The sequence below is a fragment of the Nylanderia fulva genome, unplaced genomic scaffold, assembly GCF_048542155.1.
Source record: "Nylanderia fulva isolate GAGA-0341 unplaced genomic scaffold, ASM4854215v1 Scaffold43, whole genome shotgun sequence".
Taxonomy (NCBI): domain Eukaryota; kingdom Metazoa; phylum Arthropoda; class Insecta; order Hymenoptera; family Formicidae; genus Nylanderia; species Nylanderia fulva.
The window spans coordinates 1,684,655-1,701,012 of record NW_028190510.1 but is presented as its reverse complement, the minus strand read 5'-3'; the positions used below and the strand labels follow the sequence as shown (position 1 = coordinate 1,701,012).

The 16,358-nt window shown below is 36.8% G+C and overlaps 4 protein-coding genes across 6 annotated transcripts; 2 read left to right on the top strand and 2 right to left on the bottom strand.

Moving 5' to 3' along the window:
- Positions 1–556: 556 nt before the first annotated feature.
- On the bottom strand, positions 557–3,614 carry LOC114928127 (voltage-dependent anion-selective channel). Of its 2 annotated transcripts, none has more exons than XM_085486452.1 (6): positions 3,507–3,614; positions 2,445–2,780; positions 2,231–2,352; positions 1,542–1,650; positions 1,235–1,443; positions 557–782 (listed from the first exon to the last, which is right to left on the bottom strand). In XM_085486452.1, exons 2-6 carry the CDS (start codon positions 2,762–2,764, stop codon positions 691–693), a joined length of 852 nt encoding a protein of 283 aa, XP_085342578.1. In that variant the 5' UTR covers positions 2,765–2,780; positions 3,507–3,614; the 3' UTR covers positions 557–690. The 2 variants fall into 2 exon arrangements, with proteins under 2 accessions (XP_085342578.1, XP_029155050.1); XM_029299217.2 differs by having other exon boundaries at positions 2,445–2,767.
- A 43-nt stretch (positions 3,615–3,657) lies between these two features.
- On the top strand, positions 3,658–8,964 carry LOC146721692 (uncharacterized). Its single transcript, XM_085486454.1, has 2 exons — positions 3,658–3,833; positions 8,582–8,964. The coding sequence occupies exon 2, from the start codon at positions 8,590–8,592 to the stop codon at positions 8,962–8,964; it is 375 nt and encodes a 124-aa protein (XP_085342580.1). The 5' UTR covers positions 3,658–3,833; positions 8,582–8,589.
- On the top strand, positions 8,893–15,882 carry LOC114941288 (SET domain-containing protein SmydA-8). Of its 2 annotated transcripts, XM_029316219.2 has the most exons (9): positions 8,893–9,020; positions 9,139–9,209; positions 9,702–9,921; positions 10,295–10,542; positions 10,766–10,933; positions 13,163–13,389; positions 14,354–14,564; positions 15,201–15,346; positions 15,442–15,882. In XM_029316219.2, the coding sequence occupies exons 1-9, from the start codon at positions 9,003–9,005 to the stop codon at positions 15,672–15,674; spliced, it is 1,542 nt and encodes a 513-aa protein (XP_029172052.2). In that variant the 5' UTR covers positions 8,893–9,002; the 3' UTR covers positions 15,675–15,882. The 2 variants fall into 2 exon arrangements, with proteins under 2 accessions (XP_029172052.2, XP_085342577.1); XM_085486451.1 differs by lacking the exon at positions 8,893–9,020 and having other exon boundaries at positions 9,142–9,205.
- Positions 11,819–12,761, bottom strand: LOC146721691 (protein GVQW3-like). Its single transcript, XM_085486453.1, has 2 exons — positions 12,112–12,761; positions 11,819–12,081 (listed from the first exon to the last, which is right to left on the bottom strand). Exons 1-2 carry the CDS (start codon positions 12,559–12,561, stop codon positions 11,890–11,892), a joined length of 642 nt encoding a protein of 213 aa, XP_085342579.1. The 5' UTR covers positions 12,562–12,761; the 3' UTR covers positions 11,819–11,889.
- Positions 15,883–16,358: the final 476 nt, after the last annotated feature.

The window sequence follows — 16,358 nt, the reverse complement described above, 5'->3', positions numbered from 1 at the left end:
GAATAAAATTATTTTTTTAATAAAATTTAATAGAACGTTAAATAAGAAAAAATATAAGATACTTGAACGCTGAATTGAACGCTAGAGAAATTGAATATCTCAAAAACTTAGAGTTTCAAGATTTAAAAAAAAAATATATTTAATCAAATTTCCTTGACGTTTTCTTATATATAGCAAACTTCTTCTCACATGTCCCTCTCAAAAATCCTGCAATCTTCCAAAAGAACAATTTTACAATTCAATAAAGTTTTCGAAATACAAACATTTGCAGATTAAAAAATTGATTACTCTGATATATTATCCTGACCTTCATGTCTTTATGAAAAGGATGATCTCAGGAACTTATAGCTGTGCAAGTAAAGTATTGTAGGTACTAAATAGAACTAGCAGTACAAATTTGTCTGATCTGTGTAATTGTTATTTGACTTTATACTGTTCATCGACCAATATATCATTTGCTTATGATAATTATGTATAATATAATCTATTTTTTTTTTAACTAATTTGAAATAATGCAGGATATTTTGCGGCATCTATTTATAAGAATCAATCTGTCTATACGTACAAGTAATACTTTATTTGAAGCATACTGTCACGCCAATTTTGACACAAAGGTCACGAAATATTTATTTATATGGGATAAATTTTTTTGCTGTTTCGTAATAAGAGTTATTTTGTAATGATACGTATTTAAGCTTGAAGGTCTAATGCGACGCCATATTTGTGGCCACCAGATCCAAAGTTTTTGCCATCAATGTTTGTAGAAAGTGTCAAGGTTACACCTGTAAACAGATATTTAGTTATTTAGCATGTATTAAAATATGTATTTCTTTATATGTCAAAAAAATTAATTTTTTTAATATTTAATACTATTTAATATTTATTTTTATATATTTATTTAATAACTATAGATTGTTACATTAAAATAGAAAAAGAGAAGCAATAAAGTGGAATATATAATTTTTATTCTGCAAAAGATTATTTTCTATTTATTATGACTTAATAAATATATACGAGCTACTAATAAATTCACCAATAGCAGGAACAAAAATATATATGTTTATGTGTTTACTTTCATTTTCTACAATGACATGGCAAAAATATGAACTTATATTTATAAATATTCTGGATTAAATAAAATTGCACAAAAATTCGTACTTCATAAACCAAAAAGTTCAAATATTCCTTTTTTTATATCATCTCAGAGGAAAAACTTTAAAAAAGTTATACTCACCATCCCGCAACTTATGTTGATACCCCAAACCTATTTGAAGATTAGAATTCACTTTGGCTCTAATGCTAGCATCATTATCAAGGTTGTACTTTGCTCCAATGCCAAAATGTGTAACATTATTACTGGAATTCCATGCCAAATTAATCGCTCCCTCTAAGTCTGGTTTTATCTTTTGATAAATGGAGCTACTGAAATCCTGACCATTATCCCTAAAAATATTATGTTTTAAATATTTCTATATAAATATCGCTCAAGAACTGTCTTGCAACATTACATATCTCATCTCATTATTACAAATTATATTTACACAGCAGTATGAAGAGCAAAATCTGAAGCAGTAAGTCCAAGAGCAAAGTTGTTCCTTGTAAGTTTGTTTCTTTGTGTGTCAAAGGCTATTTGGCAGCCACCAAGCCAGCCTGTAAATTAATACAAATACAATAATACGTGAATCTATAAACACTCACATGATGCAAATTCTTAACATCTGTTATATATCATAAGCTTACTTTTGTATATATTTTAGGATATTCCACATGATCCATGATAGGAAAATATATATTTGGGACAAAGAGAGGAATGGCACATATGTAGAAGAATTAAGGATCTAAATTAAAAGTATTTTCTTTCAACAATTTTGCATGAAACAAATATGAATAATTTTGTAAATTTTTTCTTTCAAAATATATTGAAATAAATTTGTAAATATTCTATTTTTTTTTATCATCTTGTATACCTTCAACATTTTTAAAGAAAATAAACTTTATGACAATAGATAAAACTTATAGAGCTATTATTTAATCCATGTAAACCTAGAAGAGAATCTCTGATATATTTTACTAATCGATATTATCAAATGCAAATAATAAAGCGTTATTTATTTCAATGTATTTTGCAAGGAAAAGATTTATACAAATTTCTCATTTCTATCATAATTCAATTTGACATCAATGAACAACCAAAAACATTGTAAGAGATGTATCTAGCATCTAAATTTACCTTGATAACCCACGACAGCTGAAGCATGAACTAGAGGTCCAGCAGACAGACTAAGATCAAAGTCAGAATTTATAGACACATTCTCATGCTTGTAGGTCGTCTTCAGTTTTCCAGTTTTGGAGCTATAAAGATGCAAAACAAAGAAAAATTGTAAATGCTATAAAAAATTATGAAGCAATTAATTTTCTTACATTACATAACAAACATATCTTACCCAGTTTGAGGAGAGAAGGTACAGCTGTAGCCAACGGTGAGACCATTGACCAATTTATTAGCGATGGAGATATCAGTCGCAAGAGTATTGTCAGTGTTCCACTTCTCGCTGAACGTTAACCCATATTCCTTGAGCTTGTACTTAGTTTCTAAGTTACCAAACACCTTTCCAGTATCCTGATTGGATACACCGCCACAGGAGAACTCCACATCAGAATTGGTCTTAGTTTTCACATCTAGTTTAAAGAGACCAAAGTGGTAGCCTTGGCCAAACACATCACGGGCGCTCTTTCCCAGATCACTGTACGTTGGCGGAGACATGTTCTGCAATGAAAATCTTTACTTAATGATTCATTATCCGTTCCATCAATGCAAATAAATATAGCTCGCAACAGATCAAAGAGTCACATAACAATACTCTATAATAAGACAACAGCTAAATTTAATTCAAGATACTTTGCCAGCTATCGCACTGTTTCTATTGATAATTATGCATACAATAATAAGCATAGTAGACATTAACCCGAATGAATTAAAACGAGATAATTAACGCGTAGAAGAGATCAATTAGCAAAAATTTCACGTACATTTATAAAAATTGCGAAAAAAAGGCGCGACTAAAAAATGACAAGTCACCTGTCACGAGGAGCCTAATGCAAACAAATCCGTGATGATAAAATTACAATCATTTCCTTATCACGACGTGCGAAATAGTATTGACCTGCCCTTAGTTAAGTATTACATAAGGCGTACACTTTGAACGAGTTACATCGCGACTACTTAAGATTCTGAGAAAAGTTGTTCTACAAATCACGTTTTGTCAAAAAAAAAAAAAAAAAAATTAGCTTTTTTCGTTCATAAATTTGTCTTTCGAAAATATTACAAAATCTGGATACGACTTCGAGGGATCCGATCGGTCACGGCAGACGACATTGCGAAATCGCGATCCCGTGCCGGTTCACCGTAAGAAACTCGTTTCTCGAGGCCCCGTACAAATTTCATTTCATTTCATTCACATCCGATGACTTTGGAGAAACGCGAATATCGCCAAAAAATTACTTACAGTCTTACAAGTTAGCGGACACGACGCGAAAAATGCGCAACTCTCTTCAGGACGCAGCGACGTGGGAAGCGACGACAAAGATCGGACGAGAGACGGAAGAGGGAGAGAGAGAGAGCGAGCGGGAAGAGACGGACGACCCCAGGGACGCAGACGCGCATGCGCGCTCGCGCGCGGAAAAATGGTGCTATTTCTGCGCAACCGAAGCGGGACGTCTCGACGTTCGGACATGAAAAAAATTCAAATCGCGGGACAGCATTGTATATTTCCAAGGGAAAATGATTTCTCGAAACTCGCTTTGCTGATGGCGGAATTCGAATTCTTTCGAAGGTATTTGTCAAGATGACAATTCGTTGGTAAACGTATAAAGTATAAGCTTTCATGTCAAACTTTTTTCGATCCTTATTAATATACATATATGTATATTTTTCCTTGAATATATATATATATGTCGAAATTTTTTATTTACTATTTAATTGTCCGAGAAAAAACTGCACCTACACATATATGATGGAAATTGGCATATAAACATAGCCTAAATATGTATAGCCTCTTGGCCAAAAATATAAAGCAGCCATTTTTAATTGCAACAATAAAATAATAGAAAAATAGTTTATCAATATTGAATTTCTTACAATAAATGTTAAATTTTTTACAACTATTTTTTTATTTCACAATGCTATTTTAGAGAAAAAACATATAATTGAAATTGTCATAAATATATAGGCTAAATATATGTATTCCCTCAGGGGCACTATTCCCTCAGGGGCACTACAGACTCATCCCTGTAGTGTACGGGTGTCGCAATCCCGAGGTACCCGAGCTGGAGTGTCTGGTGATGGATGAATGGGGCGTGATGGGCGTGCAGGCCCTAAAAAGGACTTATCCACTGCACTAGGTGAAGGAAAACACCGAAGATAACACCCGGGGGGGAGGCCCCGTTAGCTGAGTAAGGCAACCTCCTAAGGGGAAGGAAAACCCCTGACAGAAAAAACCAATTTCTTTTTTCAGAAAATGAGCAGTACGAAGAAAGAAGAGAACGTCCCGGGTTCGGGTACCGGGAACCGGCGTGGGGGGGGTGTAGGCCTGGCTCCCCCCATGTCGTCATCGAGCGACAGGTCGTCCATGGATTTGCCGGCTGGGTCTGTGGATTGGACTACGACAGTGCCGAGGAACAAGCTGGAGGACGAGGTTGATGACCAGCTAATTAAGCTGGCCATAGCCTGGGAGGACTTGGGCGTAGGTACTGATCCGAGGGATCTCGCGATCGACATCCATCGAGTCCTTCTAGACGGGAAAGTGCGTGCGCTCCGGCATCGCTTTGGCTTGTACGCGACTTTGTGCGGGTATATTCGGCCCTTCTTAAGGAAGTGCTCGCGTGGGGCCACGGAGTTCTGCTGCCAACACGAGTGTGTGGGGCAGTATGACTCCGCTGAACTCAGTGATACGGACTCTGTGGAGTGTGGTTTGGATGAGTCGTCGAGCGACTCCTCGCAGCTCCTCCCCTCTCCTGAAAAGTTGAGGGGAAATAGTAGTAATGAGGAGATGGAGGTCGGTGAACCGTCCTTCGTTACGATCTCGTCACCGAGCTCCCCCGAAGCCAAGGTGGGCAGACGGGATAGAGACGATTCGTGGGTTCCGGATGACATGAGGCTGATCACTGGCAGAAAGCAGTATCCACGGAAGGCAGCGCAGGGTGGGTCTGCCAAGCGCAAAAGAGGACGACCGATTAAAACGGATGAGTACTCGAACCTTGCCCAGGAGAGGGAGCGCCTTAATGCCGCTGAAAGAGAGGCATTAAGGCTTGAGTACGCGCGAAGGGTGCTGGACCCTTCTTTTGGTCCAACCCTTTCTGCTGTGGGTTCGGAGAACGCATCCACAGATGCGATGTTCGCTAAGGAGCTCCAGAGTATAACCACTCTGGAGCTCCGGCGATTAGGAGAGACCTTCGTCACACAAGTGGAGAGGGTGGCTGGGCAGCCGGGCCTTGTGGAGTGCATGGCTGAGACGCTCCGAGCCTCCTCGAGGAAGCTGGGTGGCGTTATTAACGAAGTAGTTAGTCGCACATCCAATGTCGACCCAAAAACGGATGCGCTGAGAAGCGAGAACCAGGGCCTTAGGGGTCAGATTTCGGCTCTGGAAAGGGAGGTCGATCGTTTGTCCGGGGAGCTTAGCTTCATGCGCTCAGTGCTCCCGGAATTTGATGATTACTTGGTTGGAAAAAAGAGGGCGGGAAAGAGGCCCCTACCATCTTCCTCGGAGGGGTCTCCGCAGAGTGCGTTGGCGATCTTGACGGCTCCTATGGTGGAAGATCGCCCAATTATGGAGTCCGACTTGTCGTCCCTTCTTGATCGTCGCTTCGGTGACTTGAGGGACGACATGTCGGTTGCTGTTAGGGCTGCCGTTAGGGCGGAACTCGCGGGGCGGGCTGGGGCCTCCTCCTCTTTGGAGGAGGTGGTTCCCATGCGTGAGCCGCCCGTGAAGAGTAGTGGTGGCGCTATTGCGTCTAGGGTCTGCCCCTTGCCTAGGGGCTCTGTCGCCTCCGCCTCGGTGGAGGTTTTGGCGGATGCCTCTGTCCATGGGGTGGTCAAAGGGGGTAAACGTCGTCGCGGTCGCGGAAAAGGACGGCAAATTGTGAGGGTGAAGGGACTGTCCTTGGGTGCCCCCTCTATGGAGGGTAGGGGGACTCAAAACTCCCTTTCTTCTGGGAGGAAAAAGATAAAGAGAAGCCGTATTCCCCCCCCCCCCTCTTCTTCGTCGGTGATTTCACTGACGGTTGGGGGGATGAAGAAGGATAGAGAAAGGACTTATGCCTCGGTTCTGTCCGAGGCTAAGTCCAAAATTGATATTAAGGCGATGGAAATTAGCTCCATGCGCATGCGCAGAGGAGCTACGGGCAGCATTTTGTTGACTCTCCCGGGTCGTGACTCAGCCTTGAAGGCGGATGCACTTGCCTCAAGGCTTAGAGAGGTGCTCCCTCTTTCAGGGGGGGTTAGAGTTGGTCGTCCTTCCCGGATGGAGGACGTTCGGTTGAGGGGTCAGATGTTCTCTGTTAGGAAATCTGAGATCTTGGAAGAAGTTGCCCTAGTTGGGGGTTGCGAGGTCGAGGACCTTAGGCCTGGAGAGATCCGACTGTTTCCAAAGTCGTGCGTGGGGACAATTTGGATACGCTGCCCCGCTGGAGTGGCGCGTAGGCTTGTGGCGGCGAAGAGGTTGTCGATTGGGGGGGGCTGGGCGACGTTGGATGTTATCCATCTGGCTCGTCGCCCCCTTCAGTGTTATCGGTGCCATGACTTTGGCCATACGGCCAATTGTTGTGGCGCTGAGGTGGATCGCAGCAGCCTCTGTTATAGGTGCGGTGGCCCGGGGCATAAGGCAGTCAGTTGCGTGGCGTCGCCCCGTTGCTATTCATGTGCGTCGAGGGGGAAGCCTGCTGGGCATAGAGTCGGGTCAGCGTCTTGCGCTCGAGTTCGTGTGCCTCCTAAGAGGAGCGGGGGGGGCACTCTTGCTGCTGAACGCGCGCAGTCTCCGGGGCGCCCCGATGGGGGGCCTGCGAGCCCGGAGTGGACGGGGGTGGACTGTGGCCGGGGGCGGGGGAAGTCGCGGAGAGGCGGCTCCCCCGTGCCGGGCTGCAGTTCTGCCCCCGATGTTTAGTGTCGGTTTTGTCCTTTGTTGTCGTAGTGAGTAGCGGTGGGTGCGAGGAGTTCTGGGGAGGTTGCCGAAAGGTGACTCCGTGGTCTCCCTGCCCCGCCAGGTTTATGTTGTAGGTTGCGGCGATGGGTGATGGAGCGCCGGGGAGGTTGCCGAGAGGTGACTCTGCGGCCTCTTCACCCGCGCCAAGTTTATGTAAGTCTTTGTTTTGTTTGTCTTTCGTTCATAGGTGGGGGTAACAACCCTCCCACCTTTATTGTGGTCGGCAATAGTGCCTCAATGTTGGCTCCTAGAGGGCTGGGCCTGCGGCCCTTACTTGGTTTATGTTGTGGACGTGTATATGTTTGTCCACGTATAGTTGGTGACGTCTTGTGACGTTAAGTGTGGGGTGGACGGCTGCGGCCGTCTCACTGACCGGGTTGGCAGAGAGAGGGGTGGGGGCCCCGCTCTCATTGCACGTCGACCCTGGGAAGTCCGGGGGGGGGCTAGTAGCCCGGCTCCCCTCGATGCCCTTTCGGGGCAAGGGATGTCCTCTCCGGGGGGATACCTGTAGTATCCTCTCGGGGGATGTGTCCTTCCTAAAGGACGCCGGTCGGGTGTCCACCGTGAAGTTATGCTTACGCGGTTCCGCGGTGGACATAACCCATATGACCAGGGGCTTCAGTCAGGTTTTAGGTCGGTCCCCCGCCCGATAGTCCCTCGGGATACTACGGGCGGGAATCCACCACAAAGCCTCCTGACCCTCCCTCAGGGGTCAGGACGGCGAAGTTTGGTTTAGGCAAATTTCCTGACTATAAAAAAAAAAAAAAAAAAAAAAATATATGTATAGCATCTTGGCCAACAATATGAAAAGCATCTATTCTTAATTGCAATAATAATTAAAATAATATAGAATTGTGAAATAAAGAATTGAATTTCTCAAAATACATTTTTTATTTTACACTATTTTATTGTTTAATCATTATTGCAATTAAGAATTAATGAGTGCTTTATCTTTTTTGATTAAGGCTGTATATATATGTTCTGAAAAAATAATGTCTATGTATGTAAAATATATATAATAACATAAATAAAATATGTGTCTATATATGTACAAGAAAAATAAAAGAAAAATATGATTGAAAAAATAATAAAAATATAAATAATTTCTTTTTTATAACAAACAAAATAAAATTTGAAGTAAGAAAACATTGTTTACATGATTATATGTATAAATTTTTATATAGGTAATTTTTTTCTCGAATATATATCTTGCAATGTAAATTTATTCACTTTTTCTAAAATGTGAAAATTATTGTTTGAATTACTTTTCTAATTTAACGGACAGATAAATGATATATAAAAAAAGAACAAAATATATAATGATTTTCCATATAATTTTATATTTTTATGTACAAACATTTTCATATATAAACAATATTTTTCAGATGTAAAGATGAATATAAAGATAGCTGTAATCACATCATCATCATCTCAGAATCATCTCGCAATTAAAACGTTAATAGAACAACAAGGCAGAATGCATGACATTACAGTTGCATATAATTATGGAGCAGAATGGTGGGAGCTTTTAGAGCTCCAAAAATATACATCTGCAACATGGTCAACGACGACGAAGAACGTCCTGATCACAACGTATCCGAAGCCGGTGCAAATCACCGATATAATTCAACTTATACCATTGGTGGAGCATTTGCATGTAGTATTTTTAATAGAAATAGAAGGTATAAAGCGTAGTAAGCTCGAGCTTCGGCTCAGTCCAGAAACAGATCTCCAATCAGCATCGTCATCGCTTATTGACGAGGAATAAAAAAATAAAAGTCGAGAAAAACGCTCGAGCAACTGAACATGTCGCAAAAATCATCGGTATGTCATCGATAATTTTAATTTTTTTTTTATATATATATTTTAATTATTATATATATTCACGCACACGAGAAAATTCGAGTAATTTCCTTAAATTAATATTCAAATATAATTTCAGGAAGGCGACGTATCTGCGGAAGGAGCTACATCACGAGCATACAAGATACTTCAAAATGATCAAGTTGGTAGGTGAGTGAAGATGTTAAATTGTTCAGAATCAAATATGAGAGAAATCTATGAGCAATACTTATATAGGAAAAATGGAATTTCTTAATAAAATTGCATAACGCACTTAATAAATATTGCAAAGTTATAATTAAAAATAAATCATGGTATACGCGATTTATGCAGCATAAAAATGATTTTAAATATATAAAATATAGAATATAGAATTGCAATCAACAACAAAAATAATTTTAAAGTGGAATAAATCCACAGTACATTAAATGTTATTAATAAATAATTAGTAATATATATTATAATATATTATAAATATTTTATAAATAGTAAATATATTATAAGTTATAAATATTTATAAGTTAATAAAGGACAAAATAGATAGAAACATAAATCACATAGTGAAAATGCCTCAACGTGCCAAGAGATGATTATTTTCGGCGATCGAAAAATAGATGTTTTATATTCTAATTAGAGCGTTTATTCGAACAAAAAAATTTTCAGGTACATGGTTGCAAGTAGAGAATTGCAGGTCGGCGAGGAAATCGTGACGGAAATGCCCTTCGTCATCGGACCTAAGTCATGCACTTATCCCTTGTGTCTCTCTTGCTACACACCTTGGCCGCCTAGTCCGGATAACAAACCGCTCTGCTCCAAGTGCAAATGGCCCGTTTGCAATCAAGAATGCGAGAATTCTCCGCAGCATAAAGATTATGAGTGCCCAGTGAGTGCGACCATTTTTTAAGGACCTTGTTTCCAATAAATTCTGTAGGTTGATCTCTGAAATGTGCATTTTTAATATGTAAAAGTGGAGATTACACATTACAAAAAGTTATGTATAATGTGTAGTATATATTTTCATGCTTTTTTAAAGTATAAGTTTAATATAAATTTTAATTCTTAGTAAATTAATTCATTAATAAATTTAATGTTAATTATTTATTGAATTTAACACTTCTCTTTATATATTTACGCCACTATAACCATTGCATTCATTTTTTTTAACATAGACTTAAGATGCTTTGGCATAATTATTTTAAATGTTTATTTCTCCTTCTAAATTGTGTTTTTACTTAAGAATCAATATTCTTCGATAGGTGTTTATGCAGGCGGATGAAAAGTTCAACGTGGACGCCGCACTATTGGATGGGAACGATGGTGTTCCGCAATTAGAGTGTATAACACCGTTAAGATTCCTATTGGAGTCGGAAAGGAATGTCGACAAGTGGAACGAAGAAGTAAAGGATATGGAGGCGCATAATAAGATAAGGTGTGAAAAAACGCAGTGGAAGTCAGATCGCATTAACATCGTGGATTATTTGAGGAACCGACTCAAGCTCGATAGGTATATATGCATTAATATATATTTTTATATTAATATATATTTTATTTTAAAATATATTTTTTTATATTTTATTAATATATTTTTATTATATATGTTAATTATATATATTTATTATATATGTATATTATATATGTATATTTATTAAACTATTATATTTATTAAACTGTATTGCGTCGACATACAATTATTCGATATGGAACCTCAAAGGGAATTATATTTGTAGATTTTCGGAAGAACGCATACAAACAGCGTGCGGAATTTTGGACATTAACACCTTTGAAGTCCGAACGGCGAAGGGATACAGCGCCCGAGGTCTTTATCCAAGTGTAGCTATGATGAATCACTCGTGCGTCTCAAACACGTCTCACAGTATATCACCGATCGATTATAGGTATTATTAACTCGATTCGTAGTGATCGTTTTACATATGAGATAAAAATATAAAATAAATAATAATCCTTAAGGTTGCCAGTAATAATTAATAAAAAACCACTCCTCAATGTTTAAAGTCGACCAGACTGGCAATAATTTATTATAAATAATTATTTGAAATACAACAACGTTTCGGCTGTCATTGCAGCCCTTTTCAAGTACATCAAATTTAAAACAGTAAATCAACTTCTATGCAAACTACCGACAATGTTAACGCTTGTTTTGATGAACAATGCAAGACTGACAGAAGTAAGCACATATTAAATAGATGTTAACTGTTCACAAGAATCTTAGTCACTCTTGAGTGACTAAGATTCTTGTGAACAGTTAAGTCACTCTTGAGTGACTAAGATTCTTGTGAACAGTTAAGTCACTCTTGAGTGACTAAGATTCTTGTGAACAGTTAACATCTATTTAATATGTGCTTACTTCTGTCAGTCTTGCATTGTTCATCAAAACAAGCGTTAACATTGTCGGTAGTTTGCATAGAAGTTGATTTACTGTTTTAAATTTGATGTACTTGAAAAGGGCTGCAATGACAGCCGAAACGTTGTTGTATTTCAAATAATTATTTATAATAAATTATTGCCAGTCTGGTCGACTTTAAACATTGAGGAGTGGTTTTTTATAAAAATATAAAACCTTACTGTGTTACATTACAAATAGCGATAAAATGTTTTTAAGAAATTATGAAATTAATAAGGCTCTCGTCTGTCAAACAATTGAGAATTTTTCGAGAACAAATAAGAGCTAGATGATCTGTCAATAAATCATTAATTTTTCTTTTAAACTGAATTGTGCACAATGCACATATTTATATTTATATATTATTTTATATTTATACAGGGTTTGTCCGGAAAGTAATGCGTCGCATTTTTTTAAAAAAGAATTTATTGATCGCATAGGTAAAACAACTTAAAATTGTTCGAAGTATGACCCTTCTGCGTCAATACATTTTTGCCAACGCGATTTCCATGCGTCATAAGATTTCTGGAACTCCTTGACTGGGATGCTGTTCAGGGAGGCCGTCGAAGTAGCTTGTACGTTGTCAACCGACTCGAGCTGTTGTCCTTTGAGCTCCCTTTTCAGCCGAGGAAATAAAAAAAAGTCCGCCGGGGCCAAGATAACGTTGTTCAGGAAATTGGGATTATCTGCACAGAGTTGCTTGAGTTCTTCACAAACTTCCACTCGGTGTTGCTTTTGCGCATCGGTCAACACTCTGGGCACAAGTTTTGCGCAAATCTTCCGCATGGCCAAGTCTTCCGATACAATCTCGTGAACAATCGTTTTCGGCAAGTTCAATAATTCCGACATTAAGCGAACATTCATTCGACGGTCTGAATTCAATAATTGGCGCACACGAGTCACATTGTCGTCCGTTCGCGATGTTGACGGGCGTCCTGCGCGGGCCTCGTCGGCGACCTCCTTCCGACCTTCTCTAAACATCTTGTGCCATCTGTTTGACTGCGATTTGGAAAGGCAATCGTCCCCGAAAACTTTCTTGAGCATTTCAAAAGTTTCCAGCGGCGTCTTGTCCAGCTTCACGCAAAACTTTATCGCATAGCGTTGCTCTATCGTTCTCTCCATCACAAGTTCGACGCGACCACTAAGCAGAGGTTCACAGAATAAGCCGTCCTAACCCTCCAAGCGCATGGAAACAATTGAGCGACCTACCGTTGGAAAGCTAAGGGTACCCCCCTTCCTCCCCAACCGGTCCCATCGCTCTGCGATGTATAGTCGCGTCACAAAAAAATGCGACGCATTACTTTCCGGACAAACCCTGTATATTTATGTTTTTCTTGATGCAATATCAAGTAATTAAATGAAAATCTCAAATTGAAATCTATTTAATTACTTGTCCTTGCATCAAGAAAAACATGTGTTCTGCACAACGATTCAGTTAAAAGAAAAATTAATTTTCCATTCTAGCTTTTACTTGTTAGTCAGGAAAATTTTAAAGTTTTTTTTTCAGCGATATTATTTTAACGTATTATCTCAACACAACTACATCTTCTCATTTGATTATTACGCTCACGCATGTGCTCCTTCCTCAATTAATTCGTACACCGTGTACGAACCCCAGGAAATCTCACGAGGTTTATTATGTTGATGAGGAATACGCTTGTGTATTATAACATATGAAAGCAGTAATTATAATATACTCGATTTTTGCACGTCTACACTACAGGATACGACTGCGTACCACGCTTAAGGTTTCTACGGGTGGTGAACTTTACGGAAGTTACACGCACTCATTACTCCCGACATTGCTGCGGAGGGAACACTTACTCCAAGTCAAATATTTTGCATGCGCGTGCCTGCGATGTTCGGATCCCACAGAATTAGGCACCCACATGTCCTCTCTTAAATGCAACAAATGTGACAACGGAATTATCCTGCCATTGGATTCTCTAGGTATCACTATCACTTAATACATATATTGAAGATATATATATATATATATATATATATCTCTCTTTCATGAATCGCATCGGCTCCGTCAGCTCCACTGATAGCTTCAGCGGCGTCTACTTCTGCTTGAATAATTCGAAAAACTTTTCGCACCGCTTGTCCGTTTGTTGAAAACTCGCAATGTGTACAGTTCCACGTACTTTCCGAATCTAAAAGATATATCATATACTCTATATATATTATATAATCACTATTTTATATTTTTAATAAATTAGAAGCTGCATTAACAGTAAATGTTACATTTTAGCCAAGAAAATTGATATAATCTCGATGAATTAATTTTTTATGCAATTACGCGAGAAAGAATTTTGCGTCAATTGTTATGTATTTATTCGAGAATGAATAAACATAAATAAATTTATTAACCGTTATACGCACACGATAACATATCTAGAGCAAAACTCTCAAAATTGGATTAGTTTTCAATCTTTAATTTATGCTTGATCACTATAACTTAAAAATATAAGATAAAATATAAGAATTTTGTATATATATATATATATTTTTTCATATATATATATATATATATATATATATATATATATATGAAAAAATATATATATATATATACAAAATTCTTATATTTTATCTTATATTTTTAAGTTATAGTGATCAAGCATAAATTAAAGATTGAAAACTAATCCAATTTTGAGAGTTTTGCTCTAGATATGTTATCGTGTGCGTATAACGGTTAATAAATTTATTTATGTTTATTCATTCTCGAATAAATACATAAAAATTGACGCAAAATTCTTTCTCGCGTAATTGCATTAAAAATTAATTCATCGAGATTATATCAATTTTCTTGGCTAAAATGTAACATTTACTGTTAATGCAGCTTCTAATTTATTAAAAATATAAAATAGTGATTATATAATATATATAGAGTATATGATATATCTTTTAGATTCGGAAAGTACGTGGAACTGTACACATTGCGAGTTTTCAACAAACGGACAAGCGGTGCGAAAAGTTTTTCGAATTATTCAAGCAGAAGTAGACGCCGCTGAAGCTATCAGTGGAGCTGACGGAGCCGATGCGATTCATGAAAGAGAGACTGTTATGAAAAAATATCGATCAGTTTTACATCCTCATCACGCCTTTCTTACGATGTTAAGGTATGATGCAGTTGCAATTGAAAAATTAACTCTAGTAATAATATATTGAATCAATTTTACTCTTCAGAGAGATCGGTTTTTATCTTTAAGTAAATTTAATTTAATATTGTTTCTCCAAATCGTCCAAATTCGTACTGAAATATTTTAATATTATATTAACGAATTATTTATTAGATAGCTATTCTGATTGTAAAGATATAGATGATTTAATTATTCATCTATATATATGTATAATATGAGATACATAATAAAATGTAAATAGTATGTAATTATAAAAATATATAAAATATGTACATATATATTTTCTCTTATATAATTTGGCTGTATGTACAGAAAAAAATAATAAGTAGAATAATTTTCGCTTCATTTTTTAAAAAAGTGAGAAAATTTGCCATAATTATACACTTTATATATGATTGATTGTAATGTTGTTTTATTACAAAAATAATGCAAAAATTATTCTTTTTATTATTTTTTCTGTACAAATATATACAGACGTCAAAAATTATACAAATGAAAGAAAACCATTTTATATATATATGTATATTCTCGTACATTTTTATTTTTCACACTTTCATACTATTAAAAAATCGTGAAATATTATATATGGTGTATATATATATATATCTTTTCTAGGCATTCATTGACTCAAATGTACGGCCGAGTTGAGGAATATTTGCTGGACGATTTGCCGAATGTTGTACTAGAGCACAAAGTTGACTTGTGTCGTTTATTGCTTCAAGTATTGGACGTTGTGGAGCCTGGATACACACGCGTAAGAGGTGCGCACTTCTTTTATTAGATAAATAAGTTCCTTTTTCGTTTTCAAAAAACGTAAAAGAGACATATGAAAATAATTCTATCGTCTTTTCGACAGGCATGACGTTATACGAGTTGCACGCGCCTTTACTTTTCCTAGCAAAAGGGCAATGGAATGCTGGTGTCATTGACGAGGCCACACTAAAATCGAAAATGACTGAAGCCGCGACTATTTTAAAGGAAGCTGCCGCAATATTAACTTTGGAGCTACCGGAGACGGCTGAAGGACAAATAGGACTCGTCGCAAAAGAATCTCTTGTTCAGCTGGAACAGTCTATAAATAACTTATAAATGAATTATTCTAAAGATTTCTTATTTGTGTTGAGATATTAATAAATATCTCGATATAAATATATATATCGAAATATTTATTTATATAGGTATATATATCAGAGTTGGGTAAGTTAATGATTTTTTAAAACTAAGTAAAGTTAAAGTTAGTTGTTTATAAAATTAATTTAGTTAAATTAAAAGTTGCAAAAAATTAATTCAGTTAAAGTTAAGTTAAGATTAAATTAACTGAAGTTAAATCAAAAGTTGATTTTTAAAAACATTATATTAAATTAGAATTTTGTTTGTTAATTGTTTTAAAATTTATAATAACAAATAACAAATAAATTTAACTTAGTTAAAAAAATTTAACTTAGGAAAAAATTAATAAATTTAAAGTCAAAAATAACTAATTAAAGTTAAAAATATTAATACATTTTAAATTAACTAAGCTAACGATAAGTTAAAAGTTATTAACTTTTTAACTAATTAACTAGTTTTATTACCCAACATGATAATTATTATATATATATATATATATATATATATACACGATACGTTGCTGTTATTTGTTAACTAATAACCAGAATTTTGCAGAGCATTTATAAATCGAAAATATTTTTGCCTTGCAAAAATTTGCATAGATGATTATATGAGAAAATATATACTGTGTATTATTTATTCTTATGAAAATAGATGTGAAAT

Excerpts from the sequence above, each read along its gene's own strand:
- LOC114928127 (XM_085486452.1), bottom strand. The coding sequence starts at position 2,764 with ATGTCTCCGCCAACGTACAGTGATCTGGGAAAGAGCGCCCGTGATGTG. Across the intron at positions 2,353-2,444 it reads ACCTTCTCTCCTCAAACTGG|CTCCAAAACTGGAAAACTGA; the intron begins GTAAGATATGTT and ends GCATCTTTATAG. Across the intron at positions 1,651-2,230 it reads AGCTGTCGTGGGTTATCAAG|GCTGGCTTGGTGGCTGCCAA; the intron begins GTAAATTTAGAT and ends ATTAATTTACAG.
- LOC146721692 (XM_085486454.1), top strand. The coding sequence starts at position 8,590 with ATGAATATAAAGATAGCTGTAATCACATCATCATCATCTCAGAATCAT.
- LOC114941288 (XM_029316219.2), top strand. Across the intron at positions 10,934-13,162 it reads ATATCACCGATCGATTATAG|GATACGACTGCGTACCACGC; the intron begins GTATTATTAACT and ends TCTACACTACAG. Across the intron at positions 15,347-15,441 it reads TGGATACACACGCGTAAGAG|GCATGACGTTATACGAGTTG; the intron begins GTGCGCACTTCT and ends TCTTTTCGACAG.
- LOC146721691 (XM_085486453.1), bottom strand. The coding sequence starts at position 12,561 with ATGGAGAGAACGATAGAGCAACGCTATGCGATAAAGTTTTGCGTGAAG. Across the intron at positions 12,082-12,111 it reads GTGCAGATAATCCCAATTTC|TTTTTTTTATTTCCTCGGCT; the intron begins CTGAACAACGTT and ends GCCCCGGCGGAC.